The sequence below is a fragment of the Notolepis coatsorum genome, assembly GCF_963971535.1.
Source record: "Notolepis coatsorum genome assembly, chromosome: 4".
NCBI lineage: Eukaryota > Metazoa > Chordata > Actinopteri > Aulopiformes > Paralepididae > Notolepis > Notolepis coatsorum.
In genome coordinates, this window is record NC_140168.1 from 56014189 (window position 1) to 56041177 (window position 26989).

Below are 26989 nucleotides of genomic sequence, written 5' to 3' on the forward strand. Positions count from 1 at the left end.
CAGATTTCGCACATGTCAGGGACATATTAAATGTAGAAAATGAATGAAATATAAAGCGTTTGTTTAATAACACTCAGAGACAACTCGACATTTCCTATTGGAGTACTCGAGTTTTCAGCTTTTAAATTAATACTATTTTGTAGACACTGGGTGGCGTAGTTTCATTATATTAACACACAATACACACGCATCCGGGTCGTCACGCCTTCTTCTGTGGTTGCCAGATTGTAGAGGAAATAGTGAAGCAAACGAGTTGTTAGCTGGCAACTCCGCGGCCCACCCCAGTTAACTCTCTGACGTCACTCAGGTCAGGTACATGAAGTGAAGATGGCGACCGCCTACGAGAGATATAATTTGTAAGTACATCATGATCTAATAGTTGGGAAATATTGTAATTTATCCACATTTCCATAGAATGCAAACTAAAACTAGGCATGACTTATAACAGAGCGCTTGTCATTGTCGTTCTCTGCTGGGTGTCAGAAGTCCGTGACATATCAACCGACTGAAGTTGGCCGAGCTATCTGTCACTGACAGCCAGGCTTGTAGGGCTTTGCTCAGCTGGACTTGGGAACAAGTGCCCATCCTTAGTGTAGCTTCCTGACGCATAATGAGTCTAACATCCCTTGGTCAAGGAGGGGTGATTCACCTTTGGCTGATTGGTATATGTTTGGTTTCCCATGGGTTCGAATCCATTTGGGTTATATATTGTTAGCATTGGACGATATATTGAGGCACTTCTCTAGGACATGCAGTGATCAGATAATTCTCACTTTCATCACTTTGTGCAGGCAATGCTGTTCATTTGATCTGGGCCATGTCAGCAAAATGGTTAGGAAACAAGCTGGGGAAGCTTGCCGGGTAACACAGGGAGTGGGTTTTTAATGCATGAATGCTGTCCTACCAGTATCTTCTTCACACACATTCTGACAGACTGAACACGTGTACCTTTTGGTTGGTAAAAGAGATATGTTTTTATCTCTATATGGCCAAGATGATGTCAGGGGTGACAATCTTGAGAATGCATCATTGATAGGCCACCTAGATTTCTCTGAAACAAAAAGATGCTTCTGTGAAAACTTTACCAGGGAAAGTAACCTTTGAGACTGATCCCCTCCCCAGGTCTAACGGCTATCTTTAGCGGTCTAAGAGTAAGGCAGTCATGTTAAATGGTGGTTGCAAGGTGCTGTAAACCACACCATATAGCATGATCTAAGTCCTTGTGTTGCTTGATTGATTGAAAATGTTATTAACAGATTGCAGAATGGGTGCAGTACAGCTCAATACACACAATTGTTAAGGGGATGCAGACCAGAGAAAGACTTTCGTCTTGTTTACATCAGGGTCCCCCATTTTCAATTCATCATAACATATATGACATACATGACATACAGATCTATGCTCAGATAGACAGTACTGCTACATCTAGACATTTATTATTGCATACCAGATCTACAAATACAGTACTGTTTGTGATACAAAAAGAGTCTAAAAAAGAGAGTTTTGAGGGGGAAGAAACTGTACATTACTGTACATTGCATGGGTGTGTTTTGAAAGGTTTCGATTTATGAAAGCCCAACAATGGATTGTTTTGTGTAGCACTGGAACTGGCTCTGACATCACTTGAAGCAGCTGAGTGTTTAACTAGCATACAACCTCCCTGCTCTACACACTGTCGCATATTTCGAGTGCAGACACTTTTTTTAGTGAGTTCCTGTCAGGGGGGTTATTCAGCAATCCCCAGCCTATTCAGATATCAATCACAATGGATGACATTTTGGATGTCAGTACAGTTTCCTGTTTTATAGTCCTCACTCAAGTTGGTTTTGATGATTTCGAAATTAGGGACATATTGATACCGGTGTTGAATATCGGACCGGCTACAACGGGTTTATCGGTACTGGAGAAGTTCCCCCGATACTAAAATCCTGTATAGGGTGACCAAATCTGTGTGATCCAAATGCAGGTAATCATTCCGATTTTGCGGGACATTTGTGGAAATTGCGGGGGAATAAAAAAAATAAAAATGTATCCACTTTTTCTCCCCATTTTCTATTTTTCTCCCATCCCAATTTCTTATTATCCAATTCTTCCCTCCCCTGTCTTGAACGTTGCTAGACTATGCCTCCCACTGGTCGGCTGTAGTGAGGACAGAAGCCTTGCATCACGTGTCCCCTCCGGTACACGAGGAGGCAGCCTGTCACATCTTTTCGCCGCAGCAGCTTGAGCTCTCAGTGGCGAGGAGTAACGCATGGGAGGCTCACGCTGCCCCAGATACTTCCTGTTTCCACCGCACCGGCGTCACCAAACCGACCTGTAGGAGTCGCTGTCCACAACGTCCAATCCCCACCCACCGGCTTTCCCACCCTCTAACACTTGCCAATTGTGTTAGTATGAACGACCGGCCAGCCGGTAGCAACGCCGAGAGCTGGGCTCGAACCCAGCGTCTCCTGCGTTAGAGGCGAGCGCCTTGCCCACTGCGCCAATCAGCTGCCCTGGGAATTTTCTTTTTATAGTAAACGGGTATTTTACTATTTAGTCAATCTTTTGTATATTATGTGAACAAGAAAATCATGTGATCTCCACCTTGGCTTGTTGCACACATGTTATGAAATACTATACGTCTTCCTGTCAGTAATTAATTATGCACCACTGTCTAGGCTACTGTTACCTGAATTATGCAGACAAGGTATTTGTTTAGTATCACAACATTATTTGGCTATTTTGAACTTACCAGCTGCAAATATAATAACGTTATGATGATGATGAAAAATCACACATTCGGAAATATGTGGGGAAATGTCAACAAAAACTTCCCAAACAGCTTCATTACACGCACAATTTCTCGAGTCTATTCCTGCTTTTGGTTAGATTTGCATTCAAACCTCAAAACGAACCGCTCCAGAGTTCACTTGGAGGTGGACCGAGAGCACCTCAACAGGTGGCTGAGGTGGGCCAGGCTGGGGTTGTTTGGTGCGGACCTGAGTTTGATTACTGTGTTCACGCCAGTTCAAGCGAACCGCACCATGGGGGTAAAGGTAAACACTCCAGGGTTCCATTCAACTCGACTAAACAAGGCTGGTGTGTGAGCATGTTTATAAAAGTCTTGTCAGAGGGAATTTCACTTAATTTCACAATATGTATGCGCTGGTGTGTAGACTAGGCTACTTGCGGTGCATTAGTGCATGGATTGGTGACTAATAAGAATAACATTTTAAGCATGACTTTATTGAAATGTGGGACATTTTTCTTCTGTTGCGGGACACAGGACAGCTCAAATGCAGGACTGTCCACAAATGAGGATGTTCGTTTGTTTATTTGTGAAAAATTTTGAAAAATTATTTGTTTATGTTTATTTATTTGTATGTGTAAACATTCGAAATAAAATAATTAATTCAAAATAATTCATTCATTCAATGAGGATGTTTGGTCACCCTAGATACATGACATGACATCATAGCAAAGCAAAACAAAAAAATACGTTTATTTATTGTTTTCTTTCTTCATTTTTGACACACAAAAAATTAGATTTTTCTATTGGTGAAAAAAATAGGATTAGGCTATATTTTTGTACGATGACTAACGCAAACTAATGGATTCAGTAGTTTATAGTGTTCCCTCAGTTATTGGAACGGAGCCCTGCACTACTCCGTATCATGGTATGGGCAGTGCAAAAGAACACACTTGAGATGATGAAAGGTCATTGCTCAATTGTTTCAGAGGGAATTCCTTCAATCCGTTTACAGAGTGCAAATATTTACATAGTATTGCACATTGTACAGAGGAGACTTAGGTTAGCGATATATATTTGTACATGGGGTTGACTTAGGATAGAATCTGTATATGATACCAGGGGGGCTGTACATAGCCTACATTGTATATTGTGTTGTTATTATTACTGATAGATTCCTGTGCATTCACCGTATTCGGTGAACGAAGTTTTTCCGACTGTGCTGACATACATCCGGCTCCTACGCGCGGTCAAACTGGAGGAGGCCTGAAAACGCGCTTCTGAATCAGACGTGAGTTAAAATCAATATACAGCTTAAAGCATCTCCCTCTGTTCTCTTCCCAGGCACACAACCCCCGATAAGTTCTTCATCGAGGCATGCGATGAGGGGGCGGACGCCGTCCTGGCGATCGACAGGGTGTCCAATGAGATGACCCTCACAGGTGAAAAGACTGCTTACAGTGTAGAAACGCCCACTTAGTGGACGACTATTGAAAGCAAACGGGGACCATACTGATTCAGCAGGAGGCTAGATTTATTATCCCTGTGGCCCACGACGCGTCATCCTCCTGGCTGAAACGGGCTTGGAGATGTTCCATTAGAGGGAGCCAACATCGATCTCAGCGGCCCGCCCCGTGTCCTCGTCTGGTTGCTTGTTCCTGATGTCTATGTCAGTGATCTGCCTCATTTAAGAACGGTTTCTTATTCTGTAAACCAAAATGTAAAGAAATGGGTAGCCACACTCTAGTTTTTTGACCGAGCTCTTGAAACAGGTGTTTCTTTTATGTTGGTAATGGAGTAAAACACTGAAGTCAAATGGATGCCGATTTACAACAAGTTAAGAAAGTTCTGAAAAGCTCATTTCCCCCGTCTAACATCACAGATCTAACATTCAAGAATGTATTTGAATACTGTACTAATATACCCCACACTTGGTTAACATAATAAAATACTCCAGATTGGGGCTTTAAGTGGGGAGGTTTGTTAACAGTACAGTTTATTTTAAGTTCTACTTTCAAATTTTCGATTGATTTTGATTGATCTGAACTGTTGTTTTGTGTTTTTGCAGTGAAAAAGGATGTTCCTCCCTCGGCACTGACCAGACCTATATGTGGCATAATGGGGACCATACGCCTCGTGGCAGGTGGGTAACCCACGGCTGTGACCTGTTCAGCTGCTGGAAAGCCCTCATGTCACTGCCTGTGCACTGTACCCATCATCACTGTTATGTAATTATCTAGTGGCAAAGACTAGTGTAGAATAAGGATAGCTGGATATGTGTACAAAGTGTGTCAGTCAGACGTACTGTGTATAATTTCTTTATTTCTTTATTTCTTTATTTTGCACCATTTCAGCAAAACAGTAAAAACATTGACCATGACAGAAAGTGTATAAAGGTGCTGAGTAGAGGCAAGAGACCCAGATGGGCCTATCATTAAATCATTGGATTAAAAAAAAATAAACACAAAAGTAAAGTGAAATAAGTTCATAAAACAATTTTGACAATATTATGATAATAAGATAATAATAATGATATTATAAGTAATGCCTTTTAAAAGTTTTTTGATCCACTTTTTCTCCCATTTTCTATATTTTCTCCCATCCCAATTTCGTATCATCCAATTCAACCCTCCCCTGTCACGAACGCTGTTTCTTGCCTCCCACAAGCCGGCTCCAATGTGGACTAAGTCATACATAGCACAAGTCCCCTCCGGTACTTGAGGTAACAGCAGTCGCATCTTTTCACCTGCGCAGCTCGATCTCTCAGTGGCGAGGAGTAACGCGTGGGAGGCTCACGCTGCCCCCGACACTTCCTGATTCTACTGCGCAGGCGCACCAACCGACCTGTAGGAGTCGCTGTCCACAACGCCCGATCACCACCCATCAGTTTCCCACCCCCTAATACGGCCAATGTGTATTAGTATGAACGACCAGCTAAACTGAAAGCAATGTGGAGCGCTGGGCTCGAACAGGCAAGCCCAGCGTCTCCGTCATTCGTGGCGAGCACCTTGCCCACTACGCCACGTAGCCGCCCTATGCCTTTTAAAAGTTATACATTTTTACATTTGATTGTAGCTCCACCATTTGGCCAACAATTTGGCATGAGGCATTGGAACACCAATATCTGTCAATATGGCACATTTCACGTCTTATCGTGTGATTTTTAAATAGTGCCACCATGTGGCCGAATAACAACAAACTTTGCACACCTCTGCCCTATCCTGAAAGAAATACGTGTGGTTACATTTGGTGAAAATCGGTCAAAGCGTTCACGACGAGTAACCGCTCACTTCATGTTTACCACATGTTTTCCCAAAATTCAATATGGTTTGGCCTGGCAACATTCTGAATTCCATGGGTGGTCCTATTGGCAAATTTGTATAGCTGTATATCTGTACAAAATCGCATGTCAATTGGACTTAGGTCTTAGGGTAACAAGTTATGGCTTTTCAAACGTTGACATTTTGACCTTTGATTATTGCACCGCCATCAGGCCGATTGGTGTGATATTTGTTGTGATTCATTCAAACCTTTATTTATTCTCCAAGACAATTGAGGTCACCCTCATTTTCAATGTCGTGGAGACTTTACAGACATTTCAATGCACACATTTCTACAATATAACAATAATAAATATGAATAACTATCTATATAGTACTTTTTTTCCACACATTGACCGCAGTCCAGAGTGCCCCACAGCAATTAGTATAAAATGAACAATCTGCACACAATTGACAGAATAAAAACAATGCATAAATTGCAGACATAAGAATAGGTACAAAAGACAATAAAAGTAGTGCAATGTAAACGTGCAGACTTAAGAATAGGCATAAAATACGTACAATGTCGCTCGAAGGCATGTGAACCCCCCCCCCCCCGGAACAGTCAGTCCCCCAAACACCCCACACATCAATCCCTACCAGATCCCCATCCAAGATCCCTACGTCATGACCGAAGGAAAAGACAAACAGCCCGCTCGCCACTCACACCGCCATGCACTGCGACGGGAATGCCACCCCTGCGGGCCGCACCCTCTCTGCCTCAGTGCCCCCGCCACCATGAGGAAAACCAGTGAATCCCAAGCCCCCACTCCCATTGGCACACCAATATCTATCTTTGTGGCAAATTGCATGTCTATCATGCACTACTGTATGTCATGGCAAACACATTTTTGGAACAGACAGACAAGACGGACCAACAGACAGACAGACCAACTTGTACTAGTTTGGTCGCAGCAGAAAATTGCTATGGGGCAACATCGAAAATCCAATATCGACCCTGCCAGTATTAAAAGGTGTTCCTTGGCCCCTTTAATATCAGTCTTGCATATTGGCTATCTTTGCCACCTTTATTCACCGATACTGAAACATGAATGGCTGTCGACCACTAGTGACCAGGCTTTAAGTAGAGTTATGCCATTGCACCGCTACGATAGCCGTCGTCGTTTGAGTGTGCTCTGTAAAACATGTCACTCACTCGTGTATCATACCACTGAGTCGTTTTTACCTTTTCAGGGATGTACCTCATTGTGATAACCAAGAAGAGGAATGTAGGCAGCCTCCTTGGCCACGCTGTGTGGAAGGCAGTTGATTTCGATGTCATCTCCTACAAGAAGACGATGCTGCACCTCACAGAGATCCAGGTGACTTGACACTATCCATCACACTTTTCATTTAAAAAGAATCCCTGCTCTGTATTTCTACATGATTAACTGCCCCTGAGCAACACCGCATCCACAGAGGATATTTGCAGCATGAAATTCATACCAGCTGAATGATGCTGGTAAGTACAGAAGGGCTGGGCAATATATCTATATAATATTGTCCATCTGTGTTATTGTATCATGGGATTTTTTCATATTGTGGATCGGGATAGACAATTATGTTGTGATAAGTACTAAGTAGTGATAAAGTGATAAGTCAGAATTCTTACCAAATGATTACTGAAATCTGAGAATGTTAATTTAAAATGATACACCCCATTACCATGCCATCCAACACGATGAGCATCAGACAAAGAACCATATAACTCAGTTTCAAATAGTTTTATCTAAAGATGGTAATGGTGTGTTGTGTACATTCTTAGTTAAAGATGGTAGAGGTTGAGTACTTTCTTATGATATATAACATTCACACTCCAAGTTATATGGATTGACTCTACATGGTGAATACATGGTTCTGATTGACTCTACATGGTGAATACATGGTTCTGATTGACTCTACATGGTGAATACATGGTTCTGATTGACTCTACATGGTGAATACATGGTTCTGATTGACTCTACATGGTGAATACATGGTTCTGATTGACTACATGGTGAATACATGGTTCTGATTGACTACATGGTGAATACATGGTTCTGATTTGACTCTACATGGTGAATACATGGTTCTGATTGACTACATGGTGAATACATGGTTCTGATTGACTCTACATGGTGAATACATGGTTCTGATTGACTACATGGTGAATACATGGTTCTGATTTGACTCTACATGGTGAATACATGGTTCTGATTGACTACATGGTGAATACATGGTTCTGATTGACTCTACATGGTGAATACATGGTTCTGATTGACTACATGGTGAATACATGGTTCTGATTGACTCTACATGGTGAATACATGGTTCTGATTGACTCTACATGGTGAATACATGGTTCTGTCCAAACTATTTCAAAATGGTTCTTCATCTCAAGGGTTCAATTAACCCTTTCACTGCCACACGACAGAAGGTTAACCCTTTACTATCACACAACCGACAGTCGTGTGATAGTAAAGGGTTAACATTCTGTCGTGTGGCAGTGAAAGGGTTAACCGGCTGTTGTGTGGCAGTGAAAGGGGTTAACCTTCTGTGAATTGTCACAGTGAAAGGGTTAACCGTTTTGATAGTGTGACAGTGAAAGGGTTAAACACGTGATCTTCCACACTGCAGTGGATCTTGTGATCTTCCTGAATATTGTGATATTTTTTTCTTTTTCATAGCACTGGTACGTTTCAGTTCTACCAGACACTTTGACAAGTTGCCATCTTTAGTGTTCAATCACACTATAAATTATGTTCTTAAAAACTTCAAAAGTTCAACTGGGCAAAAAAAAAGAATTCTGAACCCATTCATCACTGGTGGATTTTTGACGCCCAAAAAGAAAAAGGTGAATGGCCCCATAGACTGACCATCTCCTCCTGGGTTCTCGTCAGGTGACACGGCAGACGGCACCATGACGTGGAAAATCCCACACAGAGAGGGTTACAGTAGCTGTACAGTGAGAAAAAGGTGGACCTCAAGTTTCAACAAGATCCCCTTTATTCTCTCGCCGCCTGGAATCGCACAATGCGATCTAGTTTCAGTGAAGCGGAGCGGTGTGCATTATTCATCACGGCTACCGTTCCTGCCGTGCTAAACTGAAAGGCCAACCTTGGAGCTTTTGAGACTTTGTGATGGCTAATGACCTCTCTCTGGTTAAACCGCAATTAACCATATTCACACGGCAGCCGTTTTTGCTCTTACGTCGTGCTCGGGTTGGGATTCCTTTTCTGCCCTGTTCCCACCCATGGTTTCTTTCATCCCTTTTCAAGTCACCCATGATGAAAAGGAGTACGAGAAGAGGGTGGTGGCAACAGTGAGGGGATGAGATGGGTACGACTGCAGCCACTGGTGAAAAAAACAGGAAACCAATGTGCTGACGGTGTAAGAGACGCATGCTGCTCAGTCAGGGGGAAAGGGAGAGGTATGGAGTCAGCCTTCGCTCTCTGAGGTAACTGGCTTAGCTGCCAGATCCTATTAGCCCAACTGAGGCACAGAGAGCGCTACAGGCCTGGCTGTTGGTGGACAGCTTATGTGATGCAACAACCAGCGGCGTTAGCTTATGTGATGCAACGACCAGCGCTGTTAGCCTTGCACATTTTCACAACCCTGCATACTTTCCTGCTCATGAGAGTGAATGGGCCGGAAGAGAGGGGGCCATGGCCTAGACAAGGATTGAATCGACGTGGCGTTCGCGATATGTCCGAACTTTGAAGTTTTCCGATGTCATTAAGTGGGAAACCTCTCTTTTCCGACTTACCGTGAACGCACCATAAGGCCCTCTGATTGGAGAGAGTGAATGTAACGTCAAGCACTAGTTCTGTCATGGTTTGTTTGGTCAAATGAATAGCACATGTAGGACAAAGTTGTGTGGAGTCAGGTATTATTAAGGACCCCAGCTATCCCAACCACTGTTTCAGCTGCTACCGTCTGGCGGGACCACACCCTCAAGTCCTGGACCAGCAGGACCGTAACACTAGCGGCCGGCCATAGCTACTTTATCACTGATTCTACTGCCACTTTGCACCCATCGCACCCACACTGTGACTATTGTGTTGTAATGCTATTTCTTTTATCATTGCTATACTGCATATTTATTTAAATCTTTTGAATCTTTACACTATTTTATTGCTTTTTTTTTTTTGCTACTGTATGTTGATGATCGTGACGATTATGATGAGCCAAGAACAAAATTTAACTCCTAATGTTGTAACAGAATAGAAGGATGTGAGAATAAAACCTTCTTTTTCTGGGCGGCTACGTGGCGTAGTGGGCAAGGCGCTCGCCACGAATGTCGCAGACGCTGGGCTTGCCTGTTCGAGCCCAGCGCTCCACATTGCTTTCAGTTTAGCTGGCCGTCCATACTGATACACATTGGCCGTATCAGGGGGTGGGAAACTGATGGGTGGGGATCGGGCGTTGTGGACAGCGACTCCTACAGGTCGGTTGGTGCGCCTGCGCAGTAGAATCAGGAAGTGTCGGGGGCAGCGTGAGCCTCCCACGCGTTACTCCTCGCCACTGAGAGATCGAGCTGCGCAGGTGAAAAGATGCGACTGCTGTTACCTCAAGTACCGGAGGGGACTTGTGCTATGTATGACTTAGTCCACATTGCAGCCGGCTTGTGGGAGGCAAGAAACAGCGTTCGTGACAGGGGAGGGTTGAATTGGATGATACGAAATTGGGATGGGAGAAAAATAGAAAATATGGGAGAAAAAGTGGATAAAAAAAAAATACTTCTTTTTCTACTTCTCCTACTAATCTATACTATCGACGTCTCCGAAAACATGTCCAATTTGTTATTAAACCTCAAATTCACAAGACTTTCACGCATAGATTAATTCATCCAAACCTTTATTTACACTTAATAAAACAATTGAGGTTTCCCTCATTTTCAATTGTGTCGAGCTTATAGTTCATCAAAGAAAATAAGTACACAATGATAAAATAGACATAGATAAAGGCAGTTAAAACAATTACACAGTGTACCAGGAAGGTTCAAAATCATGGTCCTAAACTGACCACAGGTCAGCAGAGAATCGATTTTCAGCTTATGCTGAAGATCATTCCAGGAAGTTGGTAAAACAAAAGGCTGACTTTCCTAGTTCAGACTGTGCACGAGGGACCTTGAGCACGAGGGACCTTGAGCATAAGAGATACACATAAATGCATGCACGCATACACACCTGCAAAGTGAAGTGTTGTCAAGCTTTTGTCCAGCAAACTAAAAAAAACATGTTTTCCCGGTCTCCAGACCCAAGAAAACAACAGCTTCCTGTCCATGATCAACAGCGTGCTGACCACAGACGGCTTCTACTTCTGCACCGACTACGACCTCACGCACACCCTGCAGAGGTTGGCCAACACCAGCCCTGACTTCCAGGAGATGAGCTTGCTGGAGAGGGTGAGAGCTGGGGGAGAGGGTGAGAGCTGGGGGAGAGGGTGAGTGCTGGGGGAGAGGGTGAGCGCTGGGGGAGAGGGTGAGCGCTGGGGGAGAGGGTGAGTGCTGGAGAGGGTGAGTGCTGGAGAGGGTGAGCGCTGGGGGAAAGGGTGAGGGCTGGGGGAGAGGGTGAGAGCTGGGGGAGAGGGTGAGTGCTGGGGGAGAAGGTGAGCGCTGGGAGAGAGGGTGAGTGCTGGGTGAGAGCTGCTGGACAGGGTGAGAACTGGGGGAGAGGGTGAGAGCTGCTGGACAGGGTGAGAGCTGGGGGAGAGGGTGAGAGCTGGGGGAGAGGGTGAGAGCTGCTGGAGAGGGTGAGAGCTGGGGGAGAGGGTGAGCGCTGTGGGAGAGTGTGAGCGCTGCTGGAGAGGGTGAGAGCTGGGGGAGAGGGTGAGAGCTGCTGGAGAGGGTGAGAGCTGGGGGAGAGGGTGAGAGCTGCTGGAGAGGGTGAGAGCTGGGGGAGAGGGTGAGCGCTGTGGGAGAGGGTGAGCGCTGCTGGAGAGGGTGAGAGCTGGGGGAGAGGGTGAGAGCTGGGTGAGAGCTGCTGGAGAGGGTGAGAGCTGGGTGAGAGCTGCTGGAGAGGGTGAGAGCTGGGGGAGAGGGTGAGCGCTGGGGGAGAGGGTGAGAGCTGGGGGAGAGGGTGAGCGCTGGGGGAGAGGGTGAGCACTGGGGGACAGGAAAGTGGGCGTGGGGCGTGGTAGTAATTGGTGGTGCAGGGGGGGAGACGTAAATGGTAAAATAAATGGCTGCATTTATATACCGCTTTTATCCAAAGCACTTTACAATTTGTTCCTCACATTTTACCCCTTCACTCACACATTCACACACCGACGGCGGAGGCAGCCATGCAAGGTGCCAACCTGCCCATCAGGAGCAATTAGGGGTTAAGTGTCTTGCTCAAGGACACTTCAACACGTTGCCTGGGAGGAGCGGGAATCAAACCGGGAACCTCCGGACGACTGCTCTACCTCCCGAGCCACTGTCTCTCTTTATAACAGGGACACTGTGTCTTCTTTACATTGACCTTATCAGGGAAGAACAAGAGTTCATGTGTTGCCAGCTTAACAAGAACAACAACTATGCATCGGTGCTATTCATATTTTGGGGCCTTTTCCGTAGACAGTTGAACTAGCTGTCCTTTTGAATAGAGATCTATCGGCCAGCTGTCTGAGTGCAAATCACTGTTGAGACAAGGGAGTACTGGAGCGGCTGGGTAATGTAGAGGTCTAAACACTCGACTACCACCGTAGAGACCCGGGTTAAATCCCTGACAGCAGCCTTGACCACCTTGACAGTGTTTGCGGGTGGGAAGCCGGCCGGGTATGAGCAGTGATGCGTTGTTCATGGGACGGGGTTGCACGGAACCAAAGTTTTGTGAGCAGAAGCACGTGCACGGATGTGCATGCGCGTGCACACAGGAATGCGCTGCACTCGACTGATGCGCCAACTCGCACCTGGCTACTTTGCATATCAATAGCGCCGGTCGTCAGGTGTTACATTCCATTCGTAGAGGCAATTAGGCACTGTCTTTAGTCTGTCCTTATGCAAGGGAACATTTATGCGCATGCGCGGGAGCGTGCGCACGCGCCTGGGAGCACGCATGCACGTGGCGTCATTAGCGTGCGTGCAACCAGTGTTATGAGCAACGCAACACTGGGTACGAGTCCTGGTTGTTTCAATAGCGACTCCTACTGGTCGGTCGGGGCGCCTGTTCAGCAGGGAGGGGATCTGGGGGAGATGACATGAACCTCTGCACGCGTTATGCTCTCCCAGTGAAACTCCTAGCTGCCAGATGAAAAGAAGTGGAGGGGGCACGTGGTAGTCTACATCCTCCCCAGACCAGACTGGGGAGAGATTTGTATTTCTCAACAAGCTGTACAATGGCTCCACTTTCTCTCAGCGCAGGTCTGGTCTAACCAGTTCAGCATTAGGATAAAGGTGTGTCGGTATGTGGCCATCAGGCCTTCAGTGCAACTGGCGTAGAACTCTGGAACCCCACCCTGTCCTCAACACTCTGGAACCCCACCCTGTCGTCCTCAACACTCTGGAACCACACCCTGTCCTCAACACTCTGGAACCCCACCCTGTCCTCAACACTCTGGAACCTCACCCTGTCGTCCTCAACACTCTGGAACCCCACCCTGTCCTCAACACTGGAACCCCACCCTGTCCTCAACACTCTGGAACCCCACCCTGTCCTCAACACTCTGGAACCCCACCCTGTCCTCAACACTCTGGAACCCCACCCTGTCCTCAACACTCTGGAACCCCACCCTGTCCTCAACACTCTGGAACCTCACCCTGTCCTCAACACTCTGGAACCCCACCCTGTCCTCAACACTCTGGAACCCCACCCTGTCCTCAACACTCTGGAACCCCACCCTGTTCTCAACACTCTGGAACCTCACCCTGTCCTCAACACTCTGGAATCCCACCCTGTCCTCAACACTCTGGAACCTCACCCTGTCGTCCTCAACACTCTGGAACCCCACCCTGTCCTCAACACTCTGGAACCTCACCCTGTCCTCAACACTCTGGAACCCCACCCTGTCCTCAACACTCTGGAACCCCACCCTGTCCTCAACACTCTGGAACCCCACCCTGTCCTCAACACTCTGGAACCCCACCCTGTTCTCAACACTCTGGAACCTCACCCTGTCCTCAACACTCTGGAACCTCACCCTGTCCTCAACACTCTGGAACCCCACCCTGTCCTCAACACTCTGGAACCCCACCCTGTCCTCGACACTCTGGAACCCCACCCTGTCTTCAACACTCTGGAACCCCACCCTGTCCTCAACACTCTGGAACCCCACCCTGTCCTCAACACTCTGGAACCTCACCTTGTCCTCAACACTCTGGAACCCCACCCTGTCCTCAACACTCTGGAACCCCACCCTGTCCTCAACACTCTGGAACCCCACCCAAATCGATCACTTGATTCACCACGATTATGTAGGCAGTTCGATCGGATTACATTCTATGGGTCGATTGATATTATCCTTTGTGTTACAAAGCTTGTGTATTGTATTTCTTTCTGCTTGGCTAATCTGTTGGATTTAGCGAGCTAATGCTTTATAGTTCTAAGGTCATGAGGAACTTGAAACCATATCACAGCACTTTATACAGGAATTTATTAATCTTTTTATCTTTTTTTTCTTTTGAAGATAAAACCTTGTACAATCGATGGCATAAAGACGTCAAAAACATAGATCATCCAAAAAATAAATCACCACATGGGACACGATATATTTGGACAAGACTCGTCACATTGTCCATGTCCGGGTCCGAAATATGATTCCTGATGGGAGTGATTAATATTTATTGGCTATTGTTGATTGATTACTTATTGATTAATATTGAGTCTTCTGTTTTCAGGCAGATCAGAGGTTTGTGTGGAATGGGAACCTTCTCAGAGAATTAGCAGCCCAGCCAGAGGTAAGAAATGCAAAAAAATGCATGTTCCATCATCCACATCATTCATTCAGAACTGGGCCTAATCTCTAACTTTTTTGCTCAGTAACACAGTAAACATTAGTAACCTTTTGTTGGTGCTGCTTCTGACATTAAGTGTATCATGTTCTTGTCTTTTCCTCACAGCTTCACAAGTTTGCCCTCCCTGTTGTCCATGGATGTATCCTTTTTAATTATATGTTCATCTTCCTATCGATCTCATTGGGGGGGAAATGGAACCAATATACAACACGTACTGTAGTGTTGGAATATGTCAAGGATGTTCATAGTGACCCTTTGTTTGTTAGTTCTGCGTCCTTGACCCCCCGCTGGCCCCAGTCATCGTTATGAAGCCATGTCGCATCAACGGGAAGATCTTTGAATGGATCCTCATATCCCGGAGGAGCTGTTTCCGGGCCGGAGTCAGATACTATGTGCGAGGTAAAAGACTCGCCGTAGCGTAGCAACGACCGGCAGGTCAATACAGATCAAATGGCTAAGTCAATGGCTTGTAAGTTAGAGGCATGTGGCGGATAATGGCAACGGGGGAAGTGGTTTTTCAGTCACGTTATCCATCCTGTCATCTGCTCTTTTAGGGATCGATTCGGAGGGCCATGCTGCTAATTTTGTGGAGACTGAACAGATTGCTCTGTATGAAGGAGCTCGGGCTTCCTTTGTGCAGGTAAGTGAAGTGTGCTCGATGTGTAACCATACAACACTTTCGTCAAGGCTACCGATACTGATATCCGTCAGGCTAATGCCAGTATGAAACGCAACGTTGGTATCGGAGAATCTCCCCAGTGCTAAAGTCCGATACCAAGAGACGTGTGAAGGTAGCCATGCACTGAACAACCTTTTGAGCAACATGGGACAAGTGGATGTCTCTGCATAACTTGTACTGATTGCATAGCACCCACATTTTGCCCTGATGAATTCTATATATTGTATATTTTCCCTATGTCTCACTCAATTTCCTGTAGGCAAGCACATTGCCCAAAATGTTGCCCAGTGTGTCGCCACGCTTAGGTACATGTCAGAAATCAAACTAAAGTGACTTGATGTGCATTTCTGGTGTTTAGAAACATATTAGATATCTCTAATTGAGAAAAAATTATAATTGTCAGGTTATCATTCCTAAACTAATGGGTCTAAATCTGTACTGTTCAGTAATAGTGTTGAAAAAGTTTAATCAGTCGGCAGTGATGCCTTTCAGACGTGCATCTCTAGCTCTCGTGCTGCAATTTGATGGTATTGAACCATTAATCTGTCTGTTGCCAAAGTGCTTTGCTGGAAGAAGTAGAAGCTCCAGAGATGGATTTTCTAACAGAACTCTCTCTCTCTCTCTCTCTCTCTCTCTCTCTCTCTCTCTCTCTCTCTGTCTCGTCTCGTCTCGTCTCCTATCATATCACCAGACACGAGGCTCCATGCCTTTCTTCTGGTCACAGAGGCCCAACCTCAAATACAAGCCTAAACCCCTCATCAGCACAGCCACCAATCACGTAAGCTCTCATACACATGTTAGATCCTCCTCCCATTCGTTGAATATCGGTGAGTCTGAAAGTGAATAATAACAAAACAACTCAACTTCCCTAGATGGATGGCTTTCAGAGGCATTTTGACTCTCAGGTCCTCATCTACGGAAAGCAGTCTATTCTGAACCTGGTAAGGCCCTCGGTTCAAGCTTCTTGACGGTATCCTGTTACATGTATTTGGTGCTACAATGAGAAAGATGGAAAGACAGAATGGGACCATGAGGTGTTTTCTTCCCCCTCCAGGTTAACCAGAAGGGCTCAGAGAAGCCACTGGAGCAGGCCTTTGCTAAGATGGTGTCTGGCATGGAGAACAGCATGATCCAGTAAGTGTCCCTACAAACAGCACTTAAACGCACTTCTAGTCCCATTTATTTTGGAAGCATTTAAAGTTAAGTGCACTTTGCTGGTTAGACGGGTTCAGTGAGAATCCTTTCTTGCATTTCACTGCAAGGGGATATTACATTATTATTATTATTATTATTATTATTATTATTATTATTATTATTATTATTATTATTATTATTATTATTATTATTATTCAATTTATTCAGGTTGACAGTCTGCTTCAAAGCCACTCAAGGCTTCATTAGAGCAGCTCACAGTCTGTTTCAAAGCCACTCAAGACTTCATTAGAGCAGCTCAGTCTGTTTCAAAGCCACTCAAGACTTCATTAGAGCAGCTCACAGTCTGCTTCAAAGCCACTCAAGGCTTCATTAGAGCAGCTCACAGTCTGTTTCAAAGCCACTCAAGACTTCATTAGAGCAGCTCACAGTCTGCTTCAAAGCCACTCAAGGCTTCATTAGAGCAGCTCACAGTCTGTTTCAAAGCCACTCAAGACTTCATTAGAGCAGCTCACAGTCTGTTTCAAAGCCACTCAAGGCTTCATTAGAGCAGCTCACAGTCTGCTTCCGAGCTACGCAAGACTTCATTAGAGCAGCTCAGTCTGTTTCAAAGCCACTCAAGGCTTCATTAGAGCAGCTCACAGTCTGTTTCAAAGCCACTCAAGGCTTCATTACAGCAGCTCACAGTCTGCTTCCGAGCTACGCAAGACTTCATTAGAGCAGCTCAGTCTGTTTCCGAGCCACTAAAGGCTTCATTAGAGCAGCTCACAAAGAGAATGATAAGATGTAGAAAGACATATAATATGGCATGCAAATTTCTTGATTCTGATTGGCTGAAACAGTGAAGTTGCCGGTTGTTATTTAGTATAACACACTCCACGTGACCCCAGATCCCTCCCACAACCGAATTACTTAATTTTTTCTGTCTGAATCAATCCGCCATAGATAGAAAAATGGAAGTATGAATAGCTAACGAATCCTCCAAAAAAGATAGTCAATTGGAATATGTTAGTTTGTTACATACACATGGATTCTGTAATTAATTTGTCATGACTCATTGTGAAACAAAAGAAGAGAAAAAAATGGCAGACGTCTTTATTATTATTATTATTTTTTTCAGATTTGATTGATTGATTCAAAATTGTATGACCAGATTGCAGAATGGGTACAATACAGTACGGCTCAATACACGCAATTGTTAAGGGAATGCAGACCAGAGAAATACTTTCGTCTTGTTTACATCAGGGTCCCCCATTTTCAATTCATCATAACATATATGACATACAGATAGACAGTACTGCTACATCTTATTTAAGAAGCACAGTGAAGTTACCTAGTAAAATGTTCAATCAATCAATCAATCAAACCGGTTGTTATTTGATTGATTGATTGAAAATTGTATGACCAGATTGCAGAATGGGTACAATACAGTACGGCTCAATACACACAATTGTTAAGGGGATGCAGACAAGAGAAAGACTTTCGTCTTGTTTACATCAGGGTCCCCCATTTTCAATTCATCATAACATATATGACATACAGATAGACAGTACTGCTACATCTTGTTTAAGAAGCACAGTGAAGTTACCGGTTGTTATTTGATTGATTGATTGAAAATTGTATTACCAGATTGCAGAATGGGTACAATACAGTACGGCTCAATACACACAATTGTTAAGGGGATGCAGACCAGAGAAAGACTTTCGTCTTGTTTACATCAGGGTCCCCCATTTTCAATTCATCATAACATATATGACATACAGATAGACCGTACTGCTACATCTTGTTTAAGAAGCACAGTGAAGTTACCGGTTGTTATTTGATTGATTGATTGATTGATTGATTATTGTATTAACAGATTGCAGAATGGGTACAATACAGTACAGCTCAATACACACAATTGTTAAGGGGATGCAGACCAGAGAAAGACTTTCGTCTTGTTTACATCAGGGTCCCCCATTTTCAATGCATCATAACATATATGACATACATGACATACAGATAGACAGTACTGCTACATCTATACATTTATGACATACCAGATCTACAAATACAGTACTGTTTGTGATACAAGAAGAGTCTAAAAAAGAGAGTATATACATTTGACGAAGAAACTGTACATTGGAGGAGGTTGGTAGGTAGGAGATTGGTTGGTGGGGGGGGGGTATTTCGTATAACACACTCCACGTGACCCCAGAACCTCAATGTAAATAAACCATAATCATCCTACAAAAACAGTATTTGTATTTGTAAATCTGGTATGTCATAAATGTATAGATGTAGCAATACTGTCTATCTGGGTTTAACATGGTTTGTGGAGCTCCCTCTGGTGTCTACTATTGGATCAAATTTCTCTGTGGATGGTTTTGTGAATAAATCTCCATTATGCTTCAATTACTGTGTGTTTATTCTATAGCAATAAGGTTGGGTGAATTCGGCCATTGTATAAAAGACATTACACCACTTGTAGTCGTGTGTTATAGGAATTAGAACATGCCTAGGCGGGTCTAACGACCCTCCGCTGCGAGTCGGGCCTAACAACCACCCCTAGGCATGATCTAATTCCTATAACACACTCCTGCATGTGATGTAATGCTTAAATATAATATGTCTGTGATCAACATAATTTAGAATAAGACTAAACAAACCACGCCTCCTAACCACAGCTATATAACTTGTACGTCTATGATGTCCCCAAATTCTCTAGCTACGTAGCATTTGACTTCCACAAAGAGTGCAGCCGGATGAGATGGGACCGCTTGCAGATCTTGGTGGATGCTGTGGCTGAGGCACAAGAAGAATACAGGTAACTGAGATACTATAAGGGGTATAGTATGCAAATCAAATCAAATCAAATTAATTTGTAAAGCCCGAAATCACAAGGTAATGCCCCCATGGGCTTGAACAAGTCTTCTTTAAACAAGTCAAGAAGAAACATCACAATAAATCAAGAACAAAATCTACCATAAAATCCAAATATGCAACACTCCCAGACATACCCCAGCGAAGGTAAGGAAAAACTAGCAATACGAAAAAAGCACCACAGGCGATGTGGAGGAGAGAAACCTTACAAGGGCCATTCAAAGGGGGATCCCCCAACTTGGATGTCGGTGATAATGGAGTGTTGCTATGGATGTGCTATGCAAGAGATGGGGGACTCGAGTTGCAAATTTCAGGACTTGCAACTTGCTTGACTAATGTTGATAAAAGACTCGACTTGGCTTTGACTTGAGGCAGATGACTCGAAAGGACCTGAATGTTTTTATTAAGCTTAAATAGCTTAAATAAAGTTACCGTTTTGAAAGATGACTGGGTAACTTTTAGTGCAGGACCTAGAAAACAATGCAGACATTGTGGAAACATGTTGAAAGGATTCTCCCATTCATGTGTTGATTTTCTCAAGCCTTACCAGACTGTTTCTGATTCAGACAAGAGAACTTATGAATTGGCAGCTTTTCAAGACAGAGCTTCATCATTCCGTTTGTGGTCCCTCACTACTTCAAAGTCAATGTAACTCAACCACAGCACAATGGTTTAATAATTTGACTGAGCGACCCAAGTCTTACTGTACTATATTTCAAATAAAATATCCTACTTTTTACTCTGCTGTATTTACCGTACCTAGTGTGTGAGAAATGCAGGCGTTTGTTGGTTTTCATAGAAATGTACCTTGATTTCCATATAACTCCTATTTGCTTACTTTACCTCACCAAATGTGAGAACGTTTCTTATGTCTTTAAAAAAAAGAAATGTATCTTTGCCCCACAGCCCTTTACCACAGTGCAGTATGTGTGAGAATGTAGTTGATACCGTTATTGGATAAAGCTGAGGGGGATTTCTAGAAGTGGGAAGTGAGAATCTCAATTTCAACGTGTGTGGGGGTGATTTATGTGGCCTCATTTAAGAACATTAACTGGCACAGACAGACATAGTATATCAAATTAATCTGAAATCATTCTGACCGCAGCAGTCCCCTGTCTGCTTGCTGGATTCATAATCGTGATCAATTGCAAATCCCTGACACCTGATTGCAATTATTGCATTTGTTGACCATGGGCTTAAAAGCAGTAACTGAAGTGAACTGCTTTTTGCCTTTTTTAGGCCAGGATATCTATACACCAGGCAGGGCTCAGAGCTTGCTGCTGGCTTTAGAATTGGAACGCTGACAACATGATTTATGGACAAAAGCCAAACATTTTAAGGAGTTTTAAACAATTATTTCATGGTGACTTGACTTGTGACTTGTGACTTGCTTGACCTGAGCATTGACTTGACTTGTCTTGCTTGATGGTTAGCAGTGACTTGAATTTTTCTCTTACGACTTGAAGGTTAAGTCTGAAACTTGCTTGTGTCTTCCTCTCGCCTCTGATGTTAGAATAGATGGAATAGAATAGAAATACTTTATTTATCCAGAGGGAAATTCAGTAAGATAGTATAACTAATGTGATTAATGCCCCTGTACTGTATATACTGTAGTATGTTCTGTGGCACTTTTTAGTTTTCCCTAATGGAGGACGATATCCTTTCATTCCCACATGCAACAATCTCTATGGGTCTGTGTCTGACTGACTGACTGTCTATATCTGTCTGTAGCTACTTCATGGTGAACTCCGAGGGTAAGACGGTGACCCAGCAGAAGGGCACGTTCCGCAGTAACTGCATGGACTGTCTGGACCGAACCAACGTCATCCAGAGCCTCCTGGCCCGCCGCTCGCTGCAGTCTCAGCTCCAGGTAGTTAGATCCACCGAGGATAGAAGATGTCTGTCCAACCCGTCCCGACCTTGTTCACTCGCCCCATACTTAAGAGGGGATATATTATGGAAGATGGGTTTTGTGTCCACAGTCTGACATGGTTGAACAGATACATAATATGATGTTCCCTTTTTAAACGATCTCTGTCCACAGAGGATGGGGGTCCTGAACGTGGGCCAGAGTATTGAAGAGCAGGCCAACTTTGAGAAGATCTACAGGAATGGTAATTGAATCACACGTCCAAATCTGGTGTTCAGCATATGATGTCAGTTAGTTTTGCGTTGGAAAATTGGCTATAGCCTCTGACCGTTTGCACTGTTCTCTCTCTCTCTCTCTGTGTGTGTGCTTTCTAACCAGCATGGGCTGACAATGCTAATGCGTGTGCTGTACAGTACGCAGGAACGGGAGCATTAAAGACAGACTTCACAAGGTAATGTATCGTCATAATATGCAGACACACACACATTATGTGAAATATGGGTTCCTCATCCTGGAAAACCTGGGAATTCAGAGACTAGATTTCCAGTCATGGAAAACCGGGAAATTTTACTAGAATGATTGAATATCCTGGAGGAAAATCTATTTTGTCCAGGAAATGTTTTACTGTATTTGAGCCCCTCACTCAGATGACCTATGGTAACCTAGATCTGTATTTAGTTTGAAACTTGACTGTTGGTAGGATTATAGCAGCACCACCTACATTTGCTTTGGCTCGCCATAGCATTTGACAAGCTTGTGCTTATTCTCCTCTTAATTTTAGTGCTAAAAAATCATAATGATGTAATGACGCAATTACTACAAAATGTATATTTTGTGTCAGCTAAAGTTTTATGGCAATGTACAGCACAGTGCAACTTCCCTATAAAATTAGAATAGAAATACTTTATTCATCCCGAGGGAAATTTGGTACTACAAATCTCTCACAGTAAACATTTTGGTAGACAGAACAAAAGACATGAATAAGAATAACAATAAGCCTAAGAATAAAATACTGTCCGGGATATACATTTCCTGTAGGAGCTATTTGATTGTTTTTGTGTTAAGTCTGTAGTTTGTTAAGTTCATCACTGGGTGGCAACGTGGAGCACATGGGTTTTGGATAAAGGCACAGGTGTAGGCTATTGCAATCAAGGTATGGCTGACGGATAGGTTTCACGGTTTTTACTAGGGATGCACCGATATGAAAATTTGCCACCGATACCGATTGTTCAACTAACATAATCGGCCGATACCGATACCGATATTTGTGGCAAAAAAAATTCAATTTTTTTGTAATATATATATATATTTTTTATGAAACTACTGTATATTTGTGTTACAAATTGTGCTCACCGATATGAACATAGGCCTCTTTACTTACTTAAAAAAAGGAAACATCAAGAAATAGCACTATCTCTCTCCCAGTATGTTCTGGAGGGCTGCAGCTAGATACTAGTTCTCCCAGTATGGTCTACCGGCTGGGCTGCAGCTGGATAACCAGAGTCTCAACCAATGAAATTTTGATTGACAGTCGATTCTGCCAATTACGTCACACACCGCTTGCACCCGCCTCTGCTGTTACCACCAATCGGCAAGCGCGTATACATTTTTTACTTCTGCTTTTGTCCGCCATTGATTTTGACGAGAGAGGTTTTCTAGAACAACAACAACACGGCGCGGCTAACGTTTAGCTTTTAGCGCCGCAGGATGACTTAAAAGAGGCATAATGATTTTACTGCAACGATTGTTATAATAAAACAAAGCCTTTCTATACATGTCTGATTGAAAACTTTATTAACAGATTGCAGAATGGGTAAAACTCAGGGCTCTATGAGCAAAGGAAGGAACTGAGCTAGTATGAACGCGGGCTTGCTACGTTCGGGTAAATAATATGCTGATGTTATTGAACGTGTAACACTAACTATATAACGTTAATGCCACAAAACGAATGCCTTGTTAATCATAAGTAGTAACATTCGAGCTTATCGGCCGATAGGCCGATTGCAGTCAACAAGGCACTTAACGGCCGATACCGATACCCGACCGATACATCGGTGCACCCCTAGATTTTACTGCACGTACCCTCGCCCATTTTCACTATTATTAACATCATTTTCTGTAAACTATTGTTTGGCTCATCAACCATGACTTACTTTCTTTGACACCGATTGGACATTACGTTTATTTTAATTGCACGTCAAAGACAACGATTTCCCACACCCAGCCAAGCGCCTACCAGGAGGACATCAGGATATTCGCTACATTTCCTATGTTACATTCTAATATAAAATATACAGTAAAAACGTACATAATTTACAAGGAATTTAAATATTCTCTCTGAGGGAGTGATGAATTTACACCAATTGTCTGCTGTGGCACGTGGTTTGCGACACTTTCTGTCAGAAATGTGTCTTTCCTTTTAAATGTTTATGCTCCCAAAAATAAGCATATGGCTGTTTTTATGTTTTTTCAATCAAGTTGGCAAATTAATAAATACAAAATGAATTACTGTTAAGCAGATAAGAGTATTGTTTTCATGATGTTTTTTTTATTGTAATGTAATTTCATATAACATCAACATTTCCTTTTGGCCCACGGCTCTCCATCCAGATACATGTTCTGCCCTTCATAGCAAAGTATTTGAGCACCTCTGGATGATAGGATAAGCTGTTCTGTATGACGGGTATACTCTCTCCTGGCACGCGGGGGTTGTTGCTAACAACAAGAGGAGGCCAGAGGACCTTATTGTACAGTTAGCTGTGATGGGTGTAGCAGTCACCTGGAATGAACGTGAGACAGTTCATCACTTCATCATTAAAAAAAAGGAGGAATAAAACTGAGATAAATGTGTCAATACTAAGCCTACCGGTAAATTATATGACCGTTTGTGAGCAAGTGCTGTCCTGGATTGTCAAGGAAAACCCCTGGAAATTATTTCTCAAAAAGAATGGGAATCCTAATAGGGACATTACATAGACTTGCATGCATTCTGTAACTAACCCTGACCTTAATCCTAACCCTAACCACCACACTAGAATTGCTCTTCAATCAAAATCAGGACGTCAAAAATTTCCTCATTTGGTTGCGTGTCCTGATTTTGTGACTGTGGAGGAGTTTTGAAATTGTCCCGATTTCCCCACATAAACGAGGTATACACACGGTCGCATGATCAGTTTGTTGTTTATCTAGTATGCGTTTACTAGCAGGCTGTTAGGTGATAGTAGTTTTGTGGAGGTTGATCATCATTTGAATCCGTCTTCCATCAGGACGGGGAAGAGGACACAGTGGGGACTAGTGATGGACGGCTGGAACTCCATGATCCGCTACTACAAAAACAACTTTTCAGATGGCTTCAGACAAGTAAGTTATATTTTCACGATTTCAGAACTCATTTGTTTTGGAAATTGCATGGAAAAACCACAATGTAAGACTGGAAAGCATCCATATTTGAGTTTAAATTTCACAATTTCAAGACATTGAAAAATAAGTTGAATTAGATGCACAACACAATAGTCAAGTGTCCATGACTTATATCATTGTGATTTGTTTAAAGGTAAATTATTATGGGAAAACTCATATTTTCAGTGCTTGTGCAGTACATACATTTTGATCTCTGATGGTCCTACTAACACACAAACTGTTAGCAAACATTCTCATTTTCCACCAAACAGTTTAGGTGAGAAGTAAAGCATGACATTTCTGGATCTTACCTCATATTTGATCTGCAACGTCTGGTTTGACCGTTTGATCTGAATTCTGTTCACACGCAGTAAGAGGAGCTGCAGCTCATTGCCATTCAAAGCTACAGACTCAAACAGCCTGTCAAGAACAGGACTGAGACAGAGGGGTATAGAGGCCGCTAGAACGCATAATCTGAGTGGTATTTTTAGAAAGAAAAAACTTTAGGGACCTCATTAGGGACCTCTATATTAACTTGTTGAAAAGGAGCATAATATGTGACTAAGTGCCCATGAAATGGCAACAGGGTTTGTCACTAACCCTGTAAGGCATCACATACACGGCTCACACAGTAGGCCTCTGCAGTTTGGTTTTTAATTATGTCACATTCACATCTGGTGTGCTAATAAATGTGGTTAGTGCAAAAATGCAACTAGATGTTTTTATGCTTAGTGGCTAAATGTGCTGTTTTCTTTTAAACTCTTTTGCAGTTAAAATGTACCCAGCACTTTAGATCACTCACGCTTCTCAGGCTGTTCCAATTTTGCGTCAGCCATCACAAAGATGGCATTGATTTTGCTCCACAAAGTGGGAACTGTCTACCAGTCACGGCATTTTCATGTGGCCGCATTGGTATGTTAATGCATATTAATGAACACGTCCCACGAACGAACAAGTTTAGTACAGCTGCATTTCATGCCAAAACACACAAACCTGCATATTACTATAGAAACTATTGATAAATGATGCCCAATGAGATTACAGGCGTTGATTTTTTTGTTTATGATTTCAGGATTCAATTGACCTGTTCCTGGGTAACTATGCTGTGGATGAAACGGACGGGCCCACTCCACTCCGCGTCCAGAAGGACTGGAAGTTCCTCACGGTCAGTACTCTGTAGTAACGCTGTGAAGAGTTTTCAAGATTCAAGAGTTTTTTTTATTTGTCACATACACAAGACAATGCAGTGAATTGTGCAAAATGCATAAAATAAAATAAAAACATTAATTTTTTAGACATGATCAAATAAAAAGCTGTAAGAATCAAATGGAATACAATGCTAAAAGTAAAGGTAATAATATACAATACTATACAAATAAACAATGGGTTCAGGTCAGATATTGCAACAGTAGTTATTTAAAGTAGGGATGCACAGAAAACTCGGCCACCGAAAGTTTTCGGTCGAAAATGGCCAAAAATGGCCTTTCGGCTTTCGGCCGAAAGAGTTTTTTCACCGAAAATATATCACCGAAACGGAAGCAACCTGTAACCTAACGCGTGTTGTTGTGATGATGTCATCAAAACGCGGATTCATTACATGCGCGCTGTGAGCTCTTCAGTCCTGCGTGATACTCCTCTTGGGACTCGGGAGCAATGCATCTCCTCGGGAGTCGCGCTGTTTCTATGTAAACTCCGCGCGCAACAAGTCCAATAAATGCGTCTTTAACATACTTTATCCTTATTTACTATATGCCCGTTGCGGTTAATCACTGAGTGATCTAATATGCATATTATTCAGAGCGAGAGGGGGAGGGATTGTGTTTCTCACATTGACGCTGTCTGTCGCGCGTCTACTGTGCCAAAGTCATCTGGGGACTAGAAAGGTGCGCTCAGTAGAGCACAGAGATCTCTCTCTCTCTCTCTCTCATTGATTGATTGAAAACTTTATTAACAGATTGCAGAATGGGTACAATACAGTACAGCTCAATACACACAATTGTTAAGGGGATGCAGACCAGAGAGACTTTCGTCTTGTTTACATCAGGGTCCCCCATTTTCAATT

At 43.4% G+C, this 26989-nt stretch overlaps 1 protein-coding gene across 1 annotated transcript in view; it reads left to right on the top strand.

The window, feature by feature from the left end:
* Positions 1–238: 238 nt before the first annotated feature.
* Positions 239–26989, top strand: part of sacm1la (SAC1 like phosphatidylinositide phosphatase a) — a 32376-nt gene continuing 5625 nt past the window's right edge. The window contains exons 1-18 of the mRNA XM_084313111.1: positions 239–356; positions 4076–4173; positions 4800–4874; positions 7246–7373; positions 11288–11437; positions 14849–14908; positions 15071–15104; positions 15263–15364; positions 15520–15605; positions 16336–16422; positions 16517–16585; positions 16699–16778; positions 19504–19602; positions 21390–21528; positions 21703–21772; positions 21907–21979; positions 24795–24888; positions 26000–26092. Of these exons, the coding sequence (XP_084169237.1) occupies positions 328–356; positions 4076–4173; positions 4800–4874; positions 7246–7373; positions 11288–11437; positions 14849–14908; positions 15071–15104; positions 15263–15364; positions 15520–15605; positions 16336–16422; positions 16517–16585; positions 16699–16778; positions 19504–19602; positions 21390–21528; positions 21703–21772; positions 21907–21979; positions 24795–24888; positions 26000–26092 (1566 nt within the window). The 5' untranslated portion in view covers positions 239–327. The remainder of the gene's footprint in view (positions 357–4075; positions 4174–4799; positions 4875–7245; positions 7374–11287; positions 11438–14848; positions 14909–15070; positions 15105–15262; positions 15365–15519; positions 15606–16335; positions 16423–16516; positions 16586–16698; positions 16779–19503; positions 19603–21389; positions 21529–21702; positions 21773–21906; positions 21980–24794; positions 24889–25999; positions 26093–26989) is intronic.